Source organism: Rhineura floridana, chromosome 3 (genome assembly GCF_030035675.1).
Source record: "Rhineura floridana isolate rRhiFlo1 chromosome 3, rRhiFlo1.hap2, whole genome shotgun sequence".
Lineage (NCBI taxonomy): Eukaryota > Metazoa > Chordata > Lepidosauria > Squamata > Rhineuridae > Rhineura > Rhineura floridana.
The window spans coordinates 159,522,395-159,546,114 of NC_084482.1; the positions used below are offsets into that span (position 1 = coordinate 159,522,395).

The 23,720-nt window shown below is 41.0% G+C and overlaps 1 protein-coding gene and 1 long non-coding RNA gene across 4 annotated transcripts; one reads left to right on the forward strand and one right to left on the reverse strand.

Moving 5' to 3' along the window:
- Positions 1-17,406, reverse strand: THUMPD3 (THUMP domain containing 3). 3 transcript variants are annotated; one of them, XM_061618520.1, is made up of 10 exons: positions 17,297-17,406; positions 8,591-8,900; positions 7,733-7,810; positions 7,046-7,549; positions 5,232-5,362; positions 4,591-4,660; positions 2,959-3,074; positions 2,678-2,785; positions 2,094-2,217; positions 1-1,578 (listed from the first exon to the last, which is right to left on the reverse strand). In XM_061618520.1, exons 2-10 carry the CDS (start codon positions 8,846-8,848, stop codon positions 1,447-1,449), a joined length of 1,521 nt encoding a protein of 506 aa, XP_061474504.1. In that variant the 5' UTR covers positions 8,849-8,900; positions 17,297-17,406; the 3' UTR covers positions 1-1,446. The 3 variants fall into 3 exon arrangements, with proteins under 3 accessions (XP_061474504.1, XP_061474503.1, XP_061474502.1); XM_061618519.1 differs by lacking the exon at positions 17,297-17,406 and adding an exon at positions 10,004-10,284; XM_061618518.1 differs by lacking the exon at positions 17,297-17,406 and adding an exon at positions 9,940-10,284.
- A 154-nt stretch (positions 17,407-17,560) lies between these two features.
- LOC133382348 (uncharacterized) lies at positions 17,561-21,361 on the forward strand. The gene is made up of 3 exons (XR_009761916.1): positions 17,561-17,862; positions 18,591-18,708; positions 20,492-21,361. It is a non-coding gene; the product is annotated as an uncharacterized LOC133382348 (long non-coding RNA).
- Positions 21,362-23,720: the final 2,359 nt, after the last annotated feature.

Below are 23,720 nucleotides of genomic sequence, written 5' to 3' on the forward strand. Positions count from 1 at the left end.
TAACCCTGGTAAAAATTTTATTACACACCTGTAAAATTATAACATCAAAATTCAATACAACAACAATGAACCACTGAGAAACACCAAAGCAGCCTCCCTAGAAAAGAAATGGCAACCTGGTAAAAGTGCTCTAATGACAAAGAAAGAGCCACCCTTTTACAGTAATTGGAACAGTGCTGGTGCTTTATATCTCATAGAACAACCTCATTCAATAGCCTTTCAGAGGTGTATGATAACTCACTGCTTATCTCACAGGCATGAATTCCACCCTTGAACCTTTAACTAACACAAATTCCAAACAAAAAAATTCAAGCATGTATGGTTTTCAACTCCTAAATGCTTTCTAGACTGCAGAGCAGTACATCTAATACACATTTTAGAATAGTTAGTTATTTAGCTATTCTTTTCAAGCTCATGGGGAAAAAACCTCCCAAATTTGATAAATCAGTTTCAGTACACATATAAATCAATGGACACTATCCACTGGTAACATCTCTTGGTCAATGGATTGTGTGCAATGGATTGTGTGCAAGCATCATTATAGGTTACTGTCAGGAAACCGTCGAACATATTCTTTGTTAGATGACACAGCTATCTACTTATTATCTGGTTAAATTCTGCCACACTATTCTCATCTAAATCTATCCTGTGTCCAACATGTGAAGACTACTACAGCGTTTTTCAAAGTCTTATTCTGATAAAAGCCGTGACTAAAGAAATACACCGAGGTTGGTAGTACACAGTCTCAGCCATATGTACAGTAGCAATATATATGACATATCGAAGTAAACAAGTTAATTGGGACTTAAACTGAGGTAGCAGGTGAGAAAACTGGCACCATTATTGAGATCTTGAGTTGTTAAACAAATGGGTTCTGGGGTACAGCTTATCATACCATGAACAGAAACAAAAAAATTACTATCCTTGTTGTCTGTTTTTGTCAATCCTAAACAAAACAAAGTTCTTCAATGGCAAAATGTTTTCATTAAAACAAAACCGTACCTACCTAAAATACATTCTAAATTGAATAACACTCCAGGAAACAGTCCGCAGGAGTTTAACACAACAGTATTTTAAATTAGCTCTAGGGGAAAAGGCCACCCTTCTCACCTTTTGACAAAACAGAATAACCTGCCCTATGAATATGAAAAATACATTTGCACCCAAACTGAAATAGTAACTCAGATTCACAGGCACATAAAATGTTACTAGATTCATTAATAAGAACTGGTTACATTTTTCTACTTAAGCCCTGAAAGCTCCTTCGAGAACTTCTAGACAGGTATGACACAACTGATCCTTGGACCAGCATGCTTGCTCACTTATATTTTTGGCCCCGTTCAAGATCATAAGGATGGGTTAACTCAGAATCACAGGGAGACATTTAACAAACAGCCCTCAGAAATGTATAAGAGTGCAGGTGTGGTTAGTACATTGATCAAGATGTTACCAGTATGATCTTGCCTCTTCAATTTTTTCTGCAGAGCGTTTCAGAAGATAAACAGCAGCATGGAGTCCCCCAACATTCACCCAAATAGTGTGAGACTTTCGCCATAGGTGTCCCATTTTTGACAAAGCCTGAAAGGCAAAACAGTGTCAAGTTTCTCCTAACAGATATTAAGGGTAGAGATACTAACCATGGAAAATATGCCTAAATCCCATTTATTTCAGTTCCTATCTAGAACTTCCATTATTTTTCAATCAGCCAGAAATAAAATGTACCAGTAGAATCAGCTCCTAGCTTCCCTTCCCCTCTGCCTTTTTTTTTGGGGGGGGGGGAGGGAGCCCTTCTACCTCCAGCTTGGAAGCATGCTTTTTGGGGATTTGAAGAATAAATATATTACACAGTTGAGCAATGAAAATTGATAATGTCATAATGGAGTTTGTCCCTTATACACTGCAGCAAATTGCTTTTAAAAATATAAAATTGTTCTATGCAGACATAATGTTTTTTGACTTTCAATTATAGCAGCATTTATGCTAGATAAGAGTTGTTTGTTTAAATAACTGCCTAATACAACTTTTCTGTCTTCAGCAGTAAAGAGTAAAAAGCACTGTTAACAAATGCCTGGGGCCAGCTTGCTACTACCTACCTTGGCAAAGCATTTCCTATCTTGAGTCAGCAGCACAGCTCTGCCAGTCCTTGGTCTGCAGATCCGGCCCATTTCCATAAGACAGGATGGGTAGAGATCCCAGTTCTTTTTCTTAGACCCTATCCTACAGTGATATTGAGAAGCAATAGAAAGTAAATGTAGAAATACAAAGCATATAAATATAGGGGGCTGCAAAGATCCAACTGCAAAATAAGGCCTCTACTTTGAAATCTAGTATATATCATTTAGAATCCTGATAATCTCAGATTCAACGAGATTTCAAAAAAGATTTCTAGTCTTTGTGAAGCCGATACTGAAAAAGTCCTGGCAAGTTTAAGAAAAGATTGCTGCTCTTCTGCCCAAAATGAGTTCTTAGTCCCATACTAGAAAAAAAGCAAGACCCACACATCTGTTGACAATCAGTAAGGCAGAAATGGAGACCTACACAAATGTAGACATTTTTAACTTGCTATACACCCAAATCTAGCAATCCCTTCCCAGTGTGAGAGCTGCATTGTTCATGTCAGGCTCAGGATCAGAAACACAGCAAGCGTTAAATGCATATACATTTAAAGAATCTTTACCTCTTTCCAAATGGCATATCTGTTACAATGACATCCACAGAGCTGGTTCTCAGTGGTAGACTACAGATATCCCACTGAATACTATCTATTGGTGTGCCTGCAGATGTGCTGTTAAGAATACAAAAATCAGATCAGATAAGGATTTGGATTGGAAGAACCACAAGCCCATGTTTATGAACTGGGAAACTTTTTTAAAACATAAAAGTAAACATGAAAATTTTTTTAAACAAATAGCAACACAAGTATATATGGCATGTCACTGCAGGGTACTTAATGCCCACCTTTCTTTACTTTGAATTTGCTTCAGTAAAGAGGAGATATTATTTGCTGTTCTCTTCACAGCCTGTGGATTGTTATCCCCAGCAATATGATAGCAGTTAGCCCATTCAGTAGCCCCCTATCAATGAGAAAGAAACAGTGAACTTAGCAGCAATGCAAGAACGCAATTGAATTCTGGAAGCTAACAGCTATGAATATATAATATGGCACAAATTATCAGAAGGGAAACTGATCCATAGTCCACTCTGCTTGCTTGCTTTCCAGCAATGTCATGGACATCACAAAGTTCGGACAAACAGCCAGCAGATGAACAACCCACCCAGTTAAAAGTGACTATAAACAGCCAGAAGCACTCCTTGCTTCTGGTGCCACATTGACTGACTAACCCACATGTGGGTTGGCAGAGTGGGGCAAACCCTCTATATAAACATGAGCCCATCTACCAATTAGAGGTAGACTTTGGAACGCAGGATTAGGTTAATAGGTTTTGCCTGTACATGGTCTCCACTCTTACCCACCACTCCCTATAAGAAGGCATATGGAACTTTTACTATATGTCCCTGCAGAGAGGCAAGTGCATTCTCCTGTTTGTGGAAGAATTGTTAGGTAAGAGCCCAAACTGACCAGGATTAGGGCTTTCCTGCCTGTGATCCCTGCATTCCAGCTCACAGCATAGCAATTTGTTCCTCCACCTTCTCAGATTCAGGGCAATCCTCTACCCCTTTAAGCCAGTCACAACAGGCACAAAGAGAATTCTGTATCTGAAAGCCGCTGAAAACAGTTCCCACATGATGCTGAGCTAAAATGTATAGGAACTTGCATGGAGTTGTAGATAAAACAAACAGGAATTTACACAGCATCAGCACTTCCATATTTAATAGTGCAGTAATATTAGTCTACTGTATGGGAGTGTTATTTCTAAGACCACATTAAAGATAACGGAGCACTTACCAAAACATAAATTCTAAACTCACAAGGGAGTAATCAGGGAGTGGGACTGATTTCTGGGAAGAAGTATTCAAGATTGCTTTGTTACTCTTTTGGTCAAGCATGGTGGTTCCCAAACCTTTTCCCCCATGGACTAGTTGAAAATAGCGATGGCCGTCATAGACCACTTAATGATTTTTCTGCCTGCTGTACCTATTGTAATGCTCTGTGCTAGATGCTGTATGATTTTTAATAAAAGTTTCTTTGTTTTATTTCTTACATTGTATGTTCTTGTATTACAATTTGCATTCTAAAGAATTCAAATTGTAATACAATAAAATAAATTGTAAGAAACAAAAGAATGAAAATTCAATGAAAAATAAATATGACTATTTAATGCCACAGACCACTGGTGGTAACAGACCAGTTTGGGAACCTCTGCTCTAGCAGACCACATCACATACAATGTGTCACAATAATACATCAACATGCCAGGACATTTCTGGGTCTTGGTGGGATTAAGCAGTTCCATAGCCTACTTTGAGGGTTGAATACCTAGGTTGTTAGTAGACATGGCATATGGTGCAATCCTGTATATCTCTAAGAACAGCTAAGTCCCACTGGGTTCAATGGGGCTGAAAGTCCCATATAAGTACATACAGGAACCGCAAGCTATTTTAACTGAAAAGATAAAAAAGCCACAATACCTCTATTGGTATAGCACCTGTCCCACACATTGGATCAATTATTATGTCAGCTGGTTGAGGATCACAGAGCCTAAATAAAATTAAGATCAAGTTTTGTGTAATAAAGACAAAGGCAAAATATAAAAAATATTACAGTAAGCATAAAAAGATAAAATAGTGCAGTTTCTTTGAAAAATACATCAAACTTTTTTTTGGTCATCGGCTCTTCCCCTTTGAAAACCAGTACTGAAGTCAAGGACAAAGATTTTCGTAAAATAATGAAAAAGATATTTCCAAGGACGTGTCTGAATGTTAAACCCCCCCAAACATACTGATTTATAAATGTGGTATCCATAGGCTGTATTACTTAACATATAGAATTGAATACACGTAAACTACATTGAAATAAACATTCAACAAAAATGAGAAAGATACACAGCTTTCCAGTGTATTTGTTGTTTTGAAAAAAAGTAAGAATTATTTCTACAGGAAGAACTGACCACAACCAAGATGTCATTGCCCACTAATTTAAGGCACATTGACTGGATCCTCTATTTAGTACTTAAACACAACACATAAATATACACCAGGCTGGAACAACAAACATGTGGTTTAAGGGATCTTGCAACTGTCCCCATTTCCTGATAAGCCTTCACACTTACCTGAGCATACCATAAGCTAGAGTGGATCGAAGAGTTGTGGGCCCAAAATGTGTAATATTTCTTCTATGAAGACTCTCCTCTGTTAAGGCAATCCCCACTACTACTTCATTATTATGGATGTTGAGAAGAACCTAGAGTAAAATTCACTTACCTTTAAAACACAGACACTTCAGATGCTTTTAATTATAAGTAAACTATGACACCCCCCAAAAAACAAGGGACTATCTCACTGCAGTATCAGGAAATGCTAATATAGGAATTGCTTTTCTCCTTTACACATCTAGGTCTTACACCAGCCCTGTTCTGCTGAAGAGCTGAAACCCTGATCCTCACTAATTCATCCTTCACCTCTCCCTTCTAGATGTTTGCTGCTGTCCCTTCCAACAGCCAGGGTTTATGATATAACAACTGAAATAGAGCAAACACCTGAAATGCCCCCAACTAGTTCTTACCCACCATCTTGTTTGTATCCACTTAGGGGTCAGGAATTGTATGTTTGGAAATCCTGAAGTAATGCAAAAAACAAAGAACAATGACTAGCTACTGTAATTTTGCTCTGTGAAGTTTCAGGTGGGAAGAGACTAGGAAAACTTATGGTAACAAATGCATGACATGGAAGCTATATAATAATTCAACTAATTTTTGTAACTCTCATTATCCCCACCCTCCCTACACTGGACAAGTGACATGAAAAACACCATATTCAGCCCCCACTAGTTTCATTATCACATAGAAGTGAGATCCCTTGCACTTGGGTAAACTGGAGAATGCTAATGAGCACAGGATTATCAGTGATTCCAACCCCAAAATCTTTGGAACTGGGAAGGCTAATAAAGCAGCAAATCAATGTATATCAGTCAAGACATAATTTTATATTGACCAGCAAATGTGACAAGTGGTCTCTGCGCAAGATCTTCCATGCTTAACGTAAGTTAATACTACAGTGGCCATCTCCATCTCAGTATGAATTGGTTCAGGCATCACAATAAACAGGGCTGGCACCAGGAATGTCAGGGCCCTCGGGCACCAGCCTGCCCTGGGCACCGGCACACACACACATGCCCCACCTACCTACCTTTCCTTTGGTGAATGTTGTTTGCACTGTGCGCATGCAAGCCAAGATGGCGGCTGAGGTTTCCCTAAGGGGTTGATGCCTCTGGTGCCATCTTTGTTGATGGCAGGCTTGTGCCATCAGTGCAATCAGCATTTATGCCAAGGGAGAGGTAGGTGGAGCATGCAGGCGGGCATCACAGGCCTTTGTGGCAGTGGGGGGGGTGCCTGGGAGCTCCCTCTTGTGATCTGCAGCAGGGTCAGGAGCCAATGCTGCCACAGAAGGGAGCGCTACCCACCCACCCTAAGGAGGGACCCTTCAGGGGCCCTTGGCCAGGACCCAACCTGGCCGCCCTCTGGTGCCGCCCCGACAATAAACAAAAACCATGATAGAAATGAATCACAGCAAGCTTTGGACTTGCATGTTCCCCTTTCCTCCTCTAACGCAGCTGCAAGATCAGACACATTCATTTCTATGATTAATCTTAATGAGTTTTGAAGCTGGCTTGTTCCAAATAGTTAAGATAATCCCAGTTTACAGTTAGGACATAATGTTAAATTGCAATTAATAAAAATCAGTATTAAAAGTTTTCAGTTTTCTCCTCATCACCATGGCAGAGGAGCATATGAGGGAGATATTGTAGCATTCAAACTGGTCCACTGCTCATTGCTGAAATAAATAAAGATTCAAATCCTGGTATATTTTAATGCATTCTTACTGTTATGTACATGACTACATTTTCAAAAAAATATTACTGTTGTACCTCCACATCAAAATTGGTCATGTCTGCTTTCCACTGAAAGAAATCTTGCACAGCTCCTCCAAAATCTCTGGCAGCCTCATTTGATTTAAAGCTGTGCTTATCACCAGCTCTGTTGCATGTCACCCGGAACTTCAGTGTCTCAGTTTTCATTTCATACTTCTTGCAGTCATCTGATTCATTTTTGTTTTCGCCATTTGATGTTAACTCTTCTTTGGAATCAGACTGCTCATCATCATCTGGTGGCAATGTTTCATCTGTGTTTTCTGGATCTTGGACTTCAGTAGACTCCAAAACATTTTGCACAGGATCATACAGTTTTTTATCAACAGTTCTCTCTCTGCTCCCATCATCCTCTAGTTTCTCTTTCTTTGCATTAGTCTGTTGATTGCCTTTTTTCCGTCTTGTTTTTCTTTTCTTAAGGCTTGTATTTAACCTCCATACTTCCAAAGGATCAGTCCATGGCAGTTTCTTAGCCAAGTCCTCTAAATCCTTTAGAGCTTCTTCCTACAACATAACAGAAGTACCCACACAACTCATTTAATACAACCAATCATTTTCTATGTTTGATAAATTTCAGAAGAGTAGCCGAGGTTAACCGAGCAACAATTGCTCTTCTGCTGATATGGTACATTAGAGATAGGGGCCACAATGTAGTGAAACTTCAGGCACATGAAAAAATAAACTTACCTTAGTTTCTTTAAACTGATAATCTTTGAATTCTTGAACAACAACAAATAAGTTGTCCACTGATCTTAACTGGTGAACCTAAATGAAAGTAGAAATAATCTTTTATATTGCTGTACTGGCCTTTTACAATATTTGTAGCTCAGAATGTAGTGGTTCAACCATTTGTAGAGCTCGCCTTTAGTTTAAAAAATGTAGAGCAATACAGGCATACCCTGCTTAACGTCACTTCACTTAACGTCGCCTCGCTATAATGTACATGCTCCATACGCCAATGGCGATTGCAGTGCAGTACATGCATAGAGAATTGCTTCACTTTAAGTACATTTTCACTTTACATACAAGCTCCGGTCCCATTGCGTACGTTAAAGCGGGGTATGCCTGCACATCTACTATGCTTGAGGACATTTGGGGCTATGCTGCTGTCAACTTTAAATGCAACTTTTTAGTCCCCTTTTTGCAGCTGCTGTTTGCATACATGCATAAACAATGCACATGCACCCTTCTTCAGAATTAAGTGTGATCTAGTACTGAACACTTGAGACCTATATCTACTTACTTGAGAATAAGCCCCATTGGACACAATATAGACACGTATAGGATTAGTCAGACAGTACCATTATTTCAAAATAAAACATTTGGCTCTCCTGACCTTCCCCCTCTACTCTACTCTCAGTTTTAATAATTGCATCATGGAGGGTTTCCTTGCTTTGCTAAAGAAGAAAATCCATGCTTGTTTAAAAATGAAGTTATAGTTCTACCCTTTGCTACAATCAAGGAAATGTACATGTTGGTAACAGCCTCAAACATTCAATCAAATACTGAACAGGATATACTACTCAAATAATAAAATCTGCTAACCTGTGGAAGGCTGATTACAGGAATTTCAAAATAGATTTTCCCTCGGTCCTTGCTAATTCTAGACTTTGATCCTAGCTTCTCTTGCACTTCATCTGCTGCAGTCAGCTCAAAGCCAGTTGGTACAGTAGCTCCAATAGTGACCACAATATTGTTAGGGTTTGGACCGGGACTGGCTTCGTTGTTCTCACCTAATGGCTTACATGTATCACCAAGGTTCACTTCAGATAACACAAGAGCAGCATCTTCAACTGCAGACATTCTGGGAGCACGTATGGCTTTCACAAAGGCTTATTACGTTTTTAAATAACTTCTGTAAAGGAAAACAAGTCTCTAAGCAAACCAGCAAACATTTCAAGCAATTTACTTCTTGAGATATTTAAAACAAGACAGGGTCCAGGATCCAAAGCCATTACAGCTTCTTCCCTGTTTAAAGGCATATTCCATTTTAGAAGGTGTTTACATAACACACAGCACATCTTTTTATGCAGGGCAACCTGGTCATATTGACTTAAAAGTAAGTCCCACTGAGTTAGTATTCACTCCCAAGTTAGTGTTCACAAGATTGCTGTCTTGGTTTTAAACAAGCAGAGATACTTGCCATCAGCTCAAGCTCTCTCAAACCAGCAATGGATTACTATTCTAGAAGGAGCCTCAAAGGATACCCAGTCTGGCCTCTACACAAAGGTCAGATCTTCTACACCCTGTAACACATTAACGCTAGGCCCTCTTAGGATTGCTCTGTAAATCCCACTAAACATAATGGGAATTACAACACAAACCTATTCACATGTCCTCAGAAAACTTTTAAATATATGTTTAAGCCTTTCACTGAAATTAATGGGGTCAGAACTAGCTAGTGTCGCTGTTATTATCACACATCATAACAAAAATAACTGCCACGAGTCACAACGTTTTATACAGTAATATCCTTAAAGGGCACAATCCATGTAAAGTTCATCACCTAAAAGATCCACTGATTTCCTCCAAATAAAAATAAGCACATTCTCAAATTCCTTCTAAATGAAATGGTGGGTTAAAATGCTTAACTTTGGTTGAATTGTACCATATAAAATATGTGGGACTGAGGTAGCACGTAGATGTTTATCCTCACCCAAAACACATTTCCTCGTAACGTAAATTTAATCTGAGCCGAGACACACGGAGAATTTCTTTCAGAACAGTTTTTTGTAACTGAAAGCTGTCTTCTTTCTAATAATTATAATAATGATAATAATAGGGATACGACTCCAAACATCTACAGCTTCCAAGAATTAACACTACACCCAAACCCAGAAAACTATGAAAAGACTACTAAAGTCCAAAAGTTTTTTAAAATCGGGGTTTTCTACCAAAAGAGAGGAAGAAAGCGTGTATCGACGAGGGGAAAGGGCCAGCGTTAGGGGAGAGGAGCACCTCTTCTTCAGAGCCTGTCTTGTGTCGCCCGCGCGCTTCTGTGGTCGTCAAGGGGCAGAAAGAATCGGAGCTGTCCCAAGGGGTGGGGAGGGAATACAGAGACAGATAGGAAGGATTTCGGGCTCTTTCGCTCAGATTAGGCGGGTACCGGGGCCTTTTTCTCCCCCGTCACCTCTGTTACTGGGAGCAACAGATTCAGCCTGTCCACGAGGAGCCTAGGGAATTTCTTCCGGAAAAAGGAACTAGCAAGTTCTGAAACACTTCCTGGGGAGGGAACTATTCAAGAACACAGACAGGAAGGCGTTCGCGCTCCCCACCTCAAGCAGAAACGATGCCGCTCTGCCACCTATAGGACAGCTCGTCGCGCTCAACCTCTTTTGAGCCTGCGTTGCTATAGAAACTACCCCAACTTTGCGGGAGGCCTTAGAGTGGAGTGGGCTTTCTTGCGAAATCCTGCTCGTCGTCCGCTGTTGCCAATTTAGTGATTTTCCCACTCAATCTAGTGTTTTTAGGTGTGCGTCTAGTGGCGAGTTTTCTTGTTTACTGGCTAGTGAGAAATCTAGTGAAGGTCAAACATTTTATGGTCAGAATTACAAATATTTCAATTTCATTATTTTTTCTCTGTTCATTAAAGAGTGTAGCCTTTCAAAAAATTGTCTACCTTCTGACATTTTCTTGTATTTTTCATTGTTTGCATTTGCGTTCCTGTGTACAGTCTCTAAAGTGCTACTTGACTATTATTACATTTCTCCTATAACCGTGACTAGTTAGTTATCCCTTTCAATCAAAAGGATACCAGAGTAATGTACCCAACACCACACAATGAGCCAGTGACAGAGAGGAGGATTTTTGTTAAGTCTCCAAAACCTCTAGTGTGCTTGTTTTTTAAAGGAATAAAAACAAGAAGGTTCTTGTGAATTGGCTTATTGAGTAGGAAAATGCAGGCACTACTATGCAATCAAAGTGTGATGCAGCCTAAGCACCACCATCAGAGCAGGCGCTAGCCCTCTGCTGGCCCTTAGCCTCCCCACTGTCTAGCGCTCTGCGTGTGAGCACACACACACACTCTTAAATACACCTGGTTATAACTCCTTGTGCGCAGGTGATGTCAGGCATGCGCACTGATGCGCAAGGTGAATCAACCAAGCATATTTAAGTGCCTGCCACCTGCATGTGTGCGGGAGTGACGGTGGCTGAGAGAGCGATGCTTCTGCTCCACAATTGCAATCCGTACCACCATCCAGTTGTGACCCGATTGCTCCACTCTTCCAGCAACAGGGGCCCTTGGCTAGTGCCAGGCCTGACCACCATCTGCCCCTCACAAACCACAGTCAGCTCCCAAAGACTTCAGCAGAGGAGACATGATGATTAGGAAGGAACTATAGGCCTCAGAAATAAATGGCATGTGCATGCACAGAGTGTACTTGTCTCACCAGTGAGGAACTTTTGTTTGTATTTAATAAGGTGATTCTACAACAGGTATCCTTTGTATAAACAATACATCTTATAATCAGCACAGGAAGAGCCTGCTGGATCAGGCCAAGGCCCATCTAGTCCAGAATCCTGTTCTCAGAGTAGCCAACCAAACACACACACACAGAGCATTTCTAAACCTAAAAGAACTAGGAATGCAAAACCTCCATACTTCTCTCAGATCCAAATTTGAGAGCTGCCCTTTCCATAGTAGTTTCTCCCCTTCCCCCCACCAATGGTTGCTAGAACTTTTAAATTCTATTATCTATCTTGCTAAGCAATCCCTCCTAATAGTGTTCCACAATAACACAAAAATGTTATGAAACAAGAGGTTTTGGTGAATTGGGGGCGTGGGTCTGGTGGGGAAATTTCTTGTTTTGTTCAGCTTCTGCCTTGCTTTATTTGCTTTAGTATAAGCCTGTAAAGGTTCTGCTGGAACTTCAGCATCACCTTATTTGCCATCTTCTGGTAATAACAGTACAATCCTATGCACTTTTACTTGGGAGTGAGCCTCATTGTCCTCTGTAAGATATACTTTGAAATACATAATCTTTGTTGCCAGATTCTCTCTTTACAATAGCACAGATCTGTTCCTTTTTTGATGTTGCTGCTGCTCTGTGATAAGGTCTACAACAGGGATAGGGAACCTGAACCCATGGTCCTCCAGATTTGTTGAACCACAGCTCCCATAGTCCCAGACCATTGCCCATGCTGGCTGGGACTGATGGGAGCTGGGGTCCAGCAACATTTTGAGGGCCGCAGGTGCCACATCCCTGCTAGGAATGGCCCCGGTGGGTTTCCCTGTATATTCTGATGATGTACACGCACTCTATACACACTTCTCTCTGTCCTCCATCCAAACAAGCAACACCTATTATTACCAGAGTTCAAGGACATATTCCAGCCAGGCGAAAACAAGGAGGGTGCGAAGCAGGGCTAGTGATGGGTGTGTCCTGGGGGAAAGGGGTGTGGCTGAGAAGGGGATCTGGCCCAGAGAGAGTCCTGAGGACAAGGCAGAGAGGCCTGGACAATCATACAGCCCCACCCCTGACCAGAGCTTGGAAGTAACTAGTTACAAGTAACGAATTACTTGTAATTTATTACTTTTTTGAGTAACGAGTGGGTAACTTCATTACATTTTGCTGGTAATAGAACGAGTAGTAACTTCATTACTTTTGAGGAGTAATTGTAATGTTTCCAGCATTACTTTTGTGCATTACTTGGGGGGGAGCAGGGGAAGTCTTCAGCTCCACTGATTTGTGAATAAAAATCATGTGCTTCAAATTGGGCTTCTGTGCAGCATTGTTCTTCCTTCATGCTCTATGAGTGCTTAGGAGGCGACAAGGGAGGAGGTGGAGGACGAGACGGGGTGGAGAAAACAATTGTTTAAAAATTGACAGGAGTGGAAGGAGAAAAAAGCTGGAGGCAATATATATATATATATATACAAAAATATGTGTGTTGGGGTATCATCATTGCTGGGGGTGGGGTGAGGGGATGTGAGATTCTGTTATGCCATTCTGTTAATCTTATGGATAAAAAAAATATTCTACTACCCTCTGTGTGTGTGTGCTTATTTTTAATGTTTTAGGCTACTTAGATGTGCAGCAGCCAAGGCTAGCACCTTGTAGGCAATTTTTTTAAAAGTAACTAAAATGTAATTGTAGCAATTACTTTTGAGTAAAAGTAAAGTAATAAGTTACTTTCAGAGCAATTGTAATTGTAATAGTAATTACTACTTTTGGGAGGTCATGTAACTGTAATTTATTACTCTTTAAAAGTAATCTTCCAAGCTCTGCCCCTGACCTAAAGGTACAAATAATATGCATACTCGACTTTCATAGGAAGACGACCAGTTTGAAATACTGAAATCCAAACATGTTTAAGAACATTATAGTCAAAGTAGTAAGCAAAATTATAATACTATACAATAATTTAGAGGGTCTTGGTGTTTAATTTTCCTTTTCTTCATCTTTTCCTTAGGGGAAAAATACCTCTAATGGGGCAAAACTGGGAAACACTGTCTTTTTTAGTGGTTTTCAGGGTTAAATTGCAGAGTTTCTGTTTTAAAAGTTGCACCAAGAAGGTGATTTCCCTGCCATTTAATTGCAGCCATCTGGAGTGGCACTTTAGAATGGGGAAGAGATGGGTGAGGGGAAAGAGAAGCATGCTTCACCCTGGCTTTTCTTCGCTATCAATTGTACCTTCACAAAGTGGTTGTTCAAATAAGAAAGGACAGTTGAGCTCCAGTTGCATTTGTTTGTCTGTAACATATACAAGGTGCTCACTGTATGATTTAACATGAGTGTCCAGGGTCACCCTCATCTCCAGAAGTCTTGGGGAAATGGGTTTAACCAAAACTGAGTGAATATCTGGGTACATATTCCAATAGTCAGAAGACTGGCTCATCAGAAAAATTAATTTGTGTTGATTTTAGCTGAAAAAAATAATCATGTGCATAGTTTGCAAGGTAAAGGATTATTCCAAATATTGCTCTCTGAAATGCCTGTTTGAACTATTTAACAAGCAGTGTGACTACTTCAGCTCAGCTTGATAGCCTCAAAGCTGGTATTTGTTCTGTGGATAATATTGATTAGCTCACTAGAGGGCAGCCTTGCATAGATATATCAGTCATAAACCTGATGACTATATCAACATGTCAGGCAATCATTACCAAGGGTAATAGAGAGGACTGAGACTTTAATTCTGAAGGGCTTTCAAAATCTAAAACTCTGAAATTTAACTGAGGAGAACTCTCCATGATAGATATTATCTAATAGATCTGCCCAGTCAGTTTGGGAATATAAGATAACAAGTGTGACCTACATATTGCAGTGTATAGTCCTTCTACTCATTATGCCAGCCAGCCAGCCATGCCCTCCTCCAGGATACCCTATTCCACTTCCTTCGGTTTTCCATTTTTCTTTCCCAAGTGGTAACATGCCACAGCTACCGAGCATGATCAGTCCTCATTGGGCTGTCTAGCTTTTCTTTTTTTAATTATGTTTTGTGCCTCAGACATAACCCTCACTTCCTCTGTATCCTCTGTTCTCATTCATCTCCCATGTCCCCCTCTGTTTCTTGCTTTCTCCCTCCCTCCCTCTTCCACCTCCAGCTATTCCTCCTTAATCAGCCAGTACAGTTAGTGTACCACTCACACTCTGAGCAGGTGGTTTGGCTTAGTGACCCTGTAGTTCCAGATTCATTTTTTGCTGTCCCTCCTTTCCTGTGAATTACCGCATGCATGTGCAATCTTGCAGTTTTCTTTTAAAAAACGGATTTTACCTCCCAAGTCTGGGATGGAGAACCTTTTTTCTATGAAGAGACATTAACTGAGGAGACATTTTCTATGAGGAGACATTAAGGAGACAAAAAATCAAATGGGGGCCAGCCTGCCTCCCTCCCTTCAGTCATGGCTCCTGCCAAGGCCCCACCATGTTGCAACCATGTCTTCACCCAGCTCACACTACTCTCTCACTCTCTCTCTTTGCCACCACTCTCAGATTAAGTTTAGCATTCTAATCATACTTTCATCAAAAGTAGTCTGATAAGATTCCAAAATAGCACCAGTTAGTTTTTGCTTTAACCTGTGCCCTATGTCAAATGTACATTTTGTGTTCAACATTGGCTAAACTACACCAACTTAAACCAAAGCATAGAATTATATTGCACTTAATAGGCCAACAATGAGAAAACGCACAAAATCAAATTAAAGACTCCACCCATTTAATACATCCGCCTTCTTCATTGACTTCTGCAATGCCATTGTCTAACTGGCATTTTTTAAATTTAATTTTAAACAAGAGGCTTTCTGACTGGAAATGTCACATTTCAAGTATTTTTTTTAAATGTAGAGTAATGAGGGTCTCAGGGGGTCTTAGTTCCCTTATATTTTGGGAACAGGGTCCCAATGTCTCCAACATCCTATGAGCCATTCCACATGACAAGGGTCTGTGTTAGCGACTGAGAAGAGTCTAACATGTTTCCTTGTCCGTTCCTGCTAATTGGAGCCAATTGGTGTGAAAGGAAGTGAGCCACTGGGAAGACTCTTTTCATTAGCTAGCACTCTCATTTTTCATGATTACTGGTTCCTAGGGAACCTGTTGTGGGAGAAGACATTGACAAGGATCTCATTTTCAACCCACACAGGGGGAGAGATTTTGGCTGTAACTATCATGAAGGAACCCTGCACTTCTGAATTTGCCACTACACTACTGACTCAGAACCATTGTTAATCAAATAGCTTGTGTGGACAGCTTTCCCTGTGTGCCATTGGTGAGAAGGCTGGCATATATAGTCTTGGAGCAACTGTACATTGCAATGCCAGATGCACTTCTGTAACCAAAGAATTGGCTATTCCAACAGTCTGTTCATGAAGGATAGTGAAAACCAGTTGTAATTTTAACTCATCTTCTAGTTAGTGAAACAGATACGGTAGTGCAAAGCTGCTAGCCAGATCTTCTGCTGTGACCCATCAGACCACTAACAGGGCCAGCCCTGAGTAATGGATCTCTCTGGTATCCTTTAATCCACGCTAAAATGAGAACATAAGCTTACCTTGTCTCATTTTGGAAATTGGGCACTTGAGAATTTTAAATTACTCTCTGTTCAACATAAACAATTACCACTGTGAAGTAGAGACTTTCTAAAAAGAATGAAGTGTTGATGATTTGAAGGTCATCATTAAGAAATAAAATACAGCAATTAGGAACTAACTTATAGCAGCCTTAAGGAGTCCCTGTTGGAGTTAGAGAACAAATGAGAATGGAAGCTGTGAGGCACACAAGCAACGTCATTAAACAGAAAGACAGATACCAAGCACCTTAAGGTGAAGGATTGTTTCCATGACAACAGGTTGCTGCTAGAGCTGTTGCTTAAAAAAATTATGATCTTTCTGTCTGTTTGGTAGCTACCATCTAGGCCTCCATGTTAAAAAAAAATTACGCTGATGAACAAGAAAGGTATATCTCCACCTTGAGTTGCTGTTTTTACAGCCATGGACCCAAACACTTGCTTCTTATGGGTATAAAACAAAAACTTGCCATAGTTAAAAAGATGTGAGACAATGATGTAGTGGGGGAGGTAGGCAAAGGCCCTCAAAGACAAAGACAAGATTTGTTCTTGTTCTATAGCTTATTGCTCCTGCTTTGTCTGGGAGACATAAACCTTAAGCTCTGTTTCAGACGTAACAGTAAGCCAAACAGTGGCTTAATTTATAGCAATACAGTGTCAGCCGCAGGACTGGAAGAAGAACAAAGTGGCTGTGATCTTCCAGTGCTTTTTAGGTGACAATACTCACTGGTATGGAGTATCGCTACCTCTTTTTTTGCTGCCCATGGCAACCACTTTGTGCTGGCACACATAGCACTTTTATCAAAGTATAAATACTAGCACCTCATTTTTTTACTAACAAAAGTACTGTGATCTTCTCTCCAGGAACCCAAACATTCATTCATTCATTCATATTAAGACACAGGATGCTGCTTTATACTGAATCAGATCATTGGTCCATCTAGCTTATTACTGTCTACAATGACTGGCCGCAGATCTCCAGAATTCCAGATTGGGTACACTTGCGGCCTTACCTGGAGGTACCAGATACTCTACCACTGAGCTACGCATATTGTGTTTATGTACTATGAGCAGTAAGATTCATGATTGGATATCCCTGCTTGTCATTTTTCTCCAGCTACACCAAGGTGATATACGGGGCTGTGAAACAATTAGCCAGCAGCTGCCTCCACAAGGGCTTGGTTGTAAAGCAGATAAGCAACTAATAGATAAGCAAGGGAGAGGGTAAAGGGTTCTCAGTGCACATACCAGGTTGTCTTCCAAAAGGCAAAGTCAGGGAACAAAGCAAGGTCTGACATTTCAACAAGGTAATAGGATTTCAAGGCACAGTTGGTGAGAGTCTGATGCTGGCATCTTGACGTTGTTTCCAGCAAAGGGCAAAGGGCTTCTCACTGCCTTTTAAGCTCCCCTTTCTTGTTCAGGTGCTAGCAATCATTCCTCTGACTCCCAGAAGCTTGTAGCCTTAAACAGCCAGAATGCCTGTGTTGCTCTGCTACTCACAGGCGTCTTTGTTCTACAGGGAGTGGTCTCCTGTTCATTCTCTAAGTCTGACTGAGGGGCCCCTGCTGTATCTTGAACATCTTCCAGTGATGGGCGGTCTGATGCTTCTTCTGGGCTAGGTCTGCTTATTCCCTCTCCTGGGTCTGCTGTGACAATCCTCTGTTCCTCATCCTTCTCTGAGGATTCATCTGATGAAGGCATGACACCACTTTTTTTTAAAATGCAGTTGCAAGCAATGATGTTGTCAGGACAAGTTTTGTGGCAGAAATCTAGAGCCCCTTTCAACAGATTGAACAAATGAGCCCCCAAACAAGGTAGGGGTGGCTTACCATATTTTGAAGTAAGTGAAGAACAGCACATTACCATCTAAAGAAAATGGTCCAGAAAAGCCCATTAACAGCTCACTCCTAACAATTCTCTATTGAATTCAGTAGGGCTTACTTTCAGGGTAAGTGGGTTTAGGATTGCAGTCTAAGTACAGGATCTAAAAATTACACAACTGCATCAGTGGCTGCAAGGGACTGCTCTGGAGGTAGACTAATACAGAAATATTTGATGTGCATTGGGAATTTGGTTTGCGATGTTAATAATTTGGTGTTTATACTACCAGATATGTGAAACATACATTTTAAATGTCTCAAAGGAATGTTGTTTCAAACAGTACCCAGCAGCAAATAAATGGACTTTATATCTTGGACTACTAGTGTACAGCTGTTTAATATGAATGTAGTTCAGGAATCAGGATTATTATGCAGAAGAGCAACTGCTGATTGTGCACAGGTAACATAATGTGGTGGTGCCATATTTCTCTATATTTTCTTCTGTTCTATTGGAAAAAAATCAACCGCTGCATTATTGCCAATATTATTTGGCAAAAAGCCATTTACAACACAGCACCATTATAATTGTGCTAATTGAAAACCAGTTTGAACAGCTATGATTTAAATGTGCTGTCAACTGATTTCCCAAGGTTTTTTTTAGTATATTGCAGGTGTCTAAAAAACAACACCAAGATGATTTAATCTACTCATTAATTTTACAGAATAAATGTTGCAGTGTCTCAAAAATGTGGTTTTAAAAATATTTAATGAAGATATGGCAGCTTCAAAAGATTTTCTGTGAGCCAGCTTGAATGATGATGAGATCAGAGCTTATCAGTGGTAAGAAAAATTCCCTTTCTTCTATCTGAAGAACACTACATCTGAAAAAAAGAGAGTTCTGTTTAACTTAAAAAAGACTGAGGGCGCAATCCGACTGCTATTTATTCTGGGCTGAGGAGAGTTGGATATGGTAGACCCATGGCTAAGCTGGCTGGATCCCGGCTATGCCAGGCTACACCGGCAGGAGCCCCTTATGCTGGCTCCACCATGGCAGAACTGGAACCCAGCTGGGTCAGCCAAGAGTCCGCTGGGAAAGCCCAGCCTGGTGGAAGGAGAGCTGGCAGAAGTCAGTGGAAGGCCCGAAAAAGGGGAGTTCTGAGGGCATGTCAGAGGAGGGAGTGAGGGGAGGGAACTTAGGCCACATCCAACTCATGTTCAGAGTGCTCCTGTGGGCCCTGATCCAGGCAAAAGCTACACTGGGAAAAAGGTTGGTCTAAGAAAATAATTGCAATTGAAATCAATGGAGAGTGCTTACTCCCTGGTAGGGGTAATTGTGAGAACCAGCTTTTACTTTCTGGTCTCTGCGCACAGTTCTCAGCTGAGGGCTCATTCAGCTGGCCCAGAGGCTTCCAAATGGCAAATACGTTCTGCGGAACTTCCCACCGGCTCCTCTTGTGCCAAATCCTTTCCACTGGATTCCCCTGAGTTGGATTGCTCTGTAAATTATAGGAACTCCACCCTTCACAGTACAGTAGTAAGAGGGCCACCTTTTGTATATCTTTTGGCTGCAGGGGTGAGACTATGCTGGGCATCAAGGGGCAAGCTTGTCCACCTGCCTTGCCCCCTCCCCCCTGCTGTTAGTGACATTTTTCTAGGGACTGTCCTTTATCAGGAAGATGACTGCTTTTGGTTTTTAGCTGCTGTTGCTTTTTAGAAATGCTAGGATTTTGTTGGCTTGAATTTTTGTAAATTGTATTGCTTTTATTTGTATTATGCATTTGTGTTTTTTCTATTTTTGTGTAAGCCACCTTCAGGGCCTTTTTGGCCAAAAGGCAGCCTAGAAATAAACCATAACATAACACATCATTGGTAGCATCTAAAATAGTCTTCCCTCCCTTAAAAACAGTGGCAACCCATCAATCTCTTCTAAACTTTTTAGTATGTTGGGTATATGAAGTTGTGTGGCTACAAAACGGGTAGCCAACATGGTACCCTCCAAATGATCATTGGCCATGCTGGCTGGGTTTCATGGGAGCTGGAGCCAGGTTCAGTCCCCAGGTATCACCAGGTAAGGCAGGGAAAGGCCACTGACTTAAATCCTGGAAAGCTACCAGTCAGTGTAGACAGTACTGAGCTAGATGGACCAATGATCTGATTCAATGCAAGGTAGCTTCCTATGTTCCTGTTTTCGGCTGCAAGACACCAGTGCATTGAAATGGTATTTGGCATCCCCACTTCCAGAATATAAATTCCTTGCTCTCTTAACTTTAAAATAAAACAAGGATACACACTATACCAAAGATTATGGTCTTCTTCATTATGGTACAACTTTCACTGTGTCCTCCCTGTGCACATGACTTTCAGAGTTAATACCAGTGCTGTATCACCAGTATTAAAATAAGATACACCAAATGTTGTCCTTTGATCATTTCCCACCGAGTCAGGATCTGAGACAAGAAAAAGGCTGTGTGGAAAAACAAATAGCTTAGAGACATATGCAGGGAAGAATAAATAGGCACACCTCTCTCAATCTTCCCCTGCAAATGGCCCACCTCTGCATTTATGTTAATTGATAGATGCATGCATGTTTTTGGATGTATAATTGAATTTATTTTGTCACTAGTCTGGAATGCAAGGAACAGATATGGAACCAGAAGAAATTACTACAGGAGTGAAAGGAAACTGCTTTCATTTAAAACCGTGCCAGACCAATGTTCTGTTTGTGGTGCAAATTGCGGTTATGTGTGTGAGAGAGAGATATTTTCTGCACATAAATCTACTATGTTAATAGAAACAAAGTTGTCCTTTCTTACTAGTTCAACATGAACAAGCCAGTTCAGCATGAGTAGCTTTGGCGGAAGGATGCAGGAATATCTGCATCTCTCCACAGACCGCTTCAATCGGGAAAATCTGCGAGCCCAGGCTTACGTCCTGTCTCACTGCCATAAAGATAACATGAAAGGCCTGAGAGCTCCTTCCCTGAAAAGAAGACTGGCATGCAGCTTGAAAGTTCGCCTGTACTGTTCACCAATGACAAAGGAGTTGCTACTAACTAATCCACGTTACAAATTTTGGGAGAATCACATTGTTTCCCTTGACGTTGAAACTCCAACACAAATTTCTCTGGTTGATGAAGCATCTGGTGAGAAAGAAGACATAGTTGTGACACTTCTGCCAGCTGGCCAGTGCCTAGGATCAGTCATATTTCTATTCCAAAGTGAACATGGCACTGTGTTGTATACCGGGGATTTCAGACTTGCTAAAGGAGAAGTGACCCGAATAGAACTCTTGTATTTAGGGAGCAGAGTGAAAGACATCCAGAGCGTGAACTTGGATACCACTTTCTGTGATCCCAAATTTTATCAGATACTAGTGAATAATGCATGAGGGGGTGTATTAGTACGAAGCTGGATCTCCCTTAGTCCCTATCATATGGTATGGCTGAATTGCAAAGCAGCTTATGGATATGAGCATTTATTCATAAATCTCAGTGAGGAGCTTGGAATCAAGTTGCATGTGAACAAGCCAGTTGGCCCTTTTGTTCCTCTTTTGGCACTTCCTCTGCTGATAATATAGTAAAAGCACTGTCCTGGTCAAAAGCTGCTTTGTGTAAACTTAACCTTAACAAGTGGAATCTGCTACAAAACATTGCAGTGTCCAGGGTTCCAGCCAACCTTCTTTCAGGATACTCCATTCCATTCTCCCCCCCCCAGTATTCTGCCATGTCCCCAGTGGCCACTAAGCATGCTCAATCCTTCTTGTGTGGTTGAGACGGGTGCCCAATTAGTTTTTTCCCCCCTAAATCTTTTTCCTACTTCTGCAAATGTTGTGGTTCCCCTGAGTCTGCTGATACCTCCCTCTTGTTTCTCAGTAGCCCTGTTTTGGCTACATCACTTTGTTCACTAGTAGAATGTATTACAATTAACTATCACAAACACACAGTAAACCCCCCATCCTACACCAATATCTGGCAGCAGTCCAAGTAAGCTGGACACAGTCACATTCAGAAGTCATTTAAAAACACTTAAATAATAATAATATAATAATAATAAACTTTATTTCTACCCCGCCCTTTTTCCAATAGGACTCAGAGCGGCTTACAACTAAAAACAACACCATTAAAACATACAGAGTATATTATTAAAAAAGAATTAAACTATGAGAAAAATTAAAACCATAAAATATAGGTTAAAAACAGCAGACAATTTAAAATAATAAAATCATATAATGTAATCATCAAACCTATGACACTTAATCCTGGTCGTTCTCTATCCCAAATGCCCGTTGAAATAAAACAGTCTTTACTTGTCGCCGGAAAGACGGTGAGGAGGGAGCTGATCGCACCTTACCCGGAAGGGAGTTCCACAGCCTAGGGGCGGCCACTGAAAAGGCCCTATCTTGTGTCTGCGTCATATGTGCTTGTGAAGGTGTGGGGAACACAAGAAGGGCCTCACCTGAAGATCTCAAATCCCGGACAGGTTCATGTAGGGAGATACGATCTGTCAAATAGTCTGGACCTGAGCCGTATAGGGCTTTGTAGGTCAAAACCAGCACTTTGAATTGTGACCGGAAACAAATTGGCAGCCAGTGGAGCTGTTGTAACAGGGGAGTTGTATGGTCCCTGTAACCAGCCCCAGTTAGCACTCTGGCTGCAGCTCTTTGCACCAATTTAAGTTTCCGAACAGTCTTCAAAGGCAGCCCCACGTAGAGCGCATTGGAAGACTGTTTGGAAACTTAAAGACATTGGGCAGAATCCAGCATAGTGCTAAGGCAATCGTCCCATCAATGCAAGGATTTCTGCTTGTACAACAGATTATTCTCCCTGTCTCCTCGCCCCATACATCCCCTAAATCTGTTATATGGGCTCTTGGGATCCCTCAACCCTCTGGAGCAGATTTTGTGAGGGTGTAGGGTGTGTGTGAGTGGAGAAGTCATGTTGCACTTGCATTGATGGGACTTGTTAGTAGAATACACCCTTTCACTATATAAATTTTATGTAGAGATTAAAAGGCCATCTGTTTCCTGAGGTTTAGGATGATTTGTCATATCACATTTACTGCTGGATAATAGTCTGTCTTTTTAACAGAAGCAAAGTAAGGCAGTAGACAGAGTGACAACTCCTGTAACTCTTATAGTATTTTTAATACACAAAGTAATTTAAACTATACACCTCATTCATTCTCACAACAGTTATGGGTTCAGGGGTATACATCAAATTGCTCTCCACAAGTCAAAAGAAAGGACACCATTGTAGTTCAGGATACTCTACCCAAAGTATTACTACCTTGGGGCAACCATTAACTTTAATGTGATTGTGCATATACATGACAAAAACAACACAATGGCTTTTCTCAATTCTAGCTTTGCTAGAAATACGGGGTTGTGCCTCCAAGAGCTGGAATTATTTTATGCAGGAGAATGCGGTCCTGCTAGCATGCCAACTGTGCTCATTGTATTCATTCCATTATTATCCTTGTCTGCCACTTTCACACTAGAAGAGTACAGGAACCCGTGTCAGTTGGCATCAGGTGCAGCATAGACCACAGTCATTTGAGTCTCATTACAGCACATCTGATTCATGCTCACCTCTGAAAAAAGAGCTGTGCAAATGTGCTTTCGCAGTCCCAGTGCTTCACTGAGGGCTGTGAACACACTAGTTGCCAGGGCAAAGTGTTTCCATTAGCCACACCTGGAGGGGGAACAGGTTGATCAGTTGCGAAATCTCTTTGAAGTTGAATTTTTTTTAAAAAAGCATGCATTCAAGCTGCTCCCATCAGGTTTTACAATAAAAAGGGGTGGGGTTTGACTAGCGTTGTGTGCCCCTGTTTTCAAAAGAGGTGGAGATGCACTAG

Excerpts from the sequence above, each read along its gene's own strand:
- THUMPD3 (XM_061618520.1), bottom strand. The coding sequence starts at position 8,848 with ATGTCTGCAGTTGAAGATGCTGCTCTTGTGTTATCTGAAGTGAACCTT. Across the intron at positions 7,550-7,732 it reads ATCAGTTTAAAGAAACTAAG|GAAGAAGCTCTAAAGGATTT; the intron begins GTAAGTTTATTT and ends GTTATGTTGTAG. Across the intron at positions 3,075-4,590 it reads CAGGTGCTATACCAATAGAG|GGGGCTACTGAATGGGCTAA; the intron begins GTATTGTGGCTT and ends TCTCATTGATAG.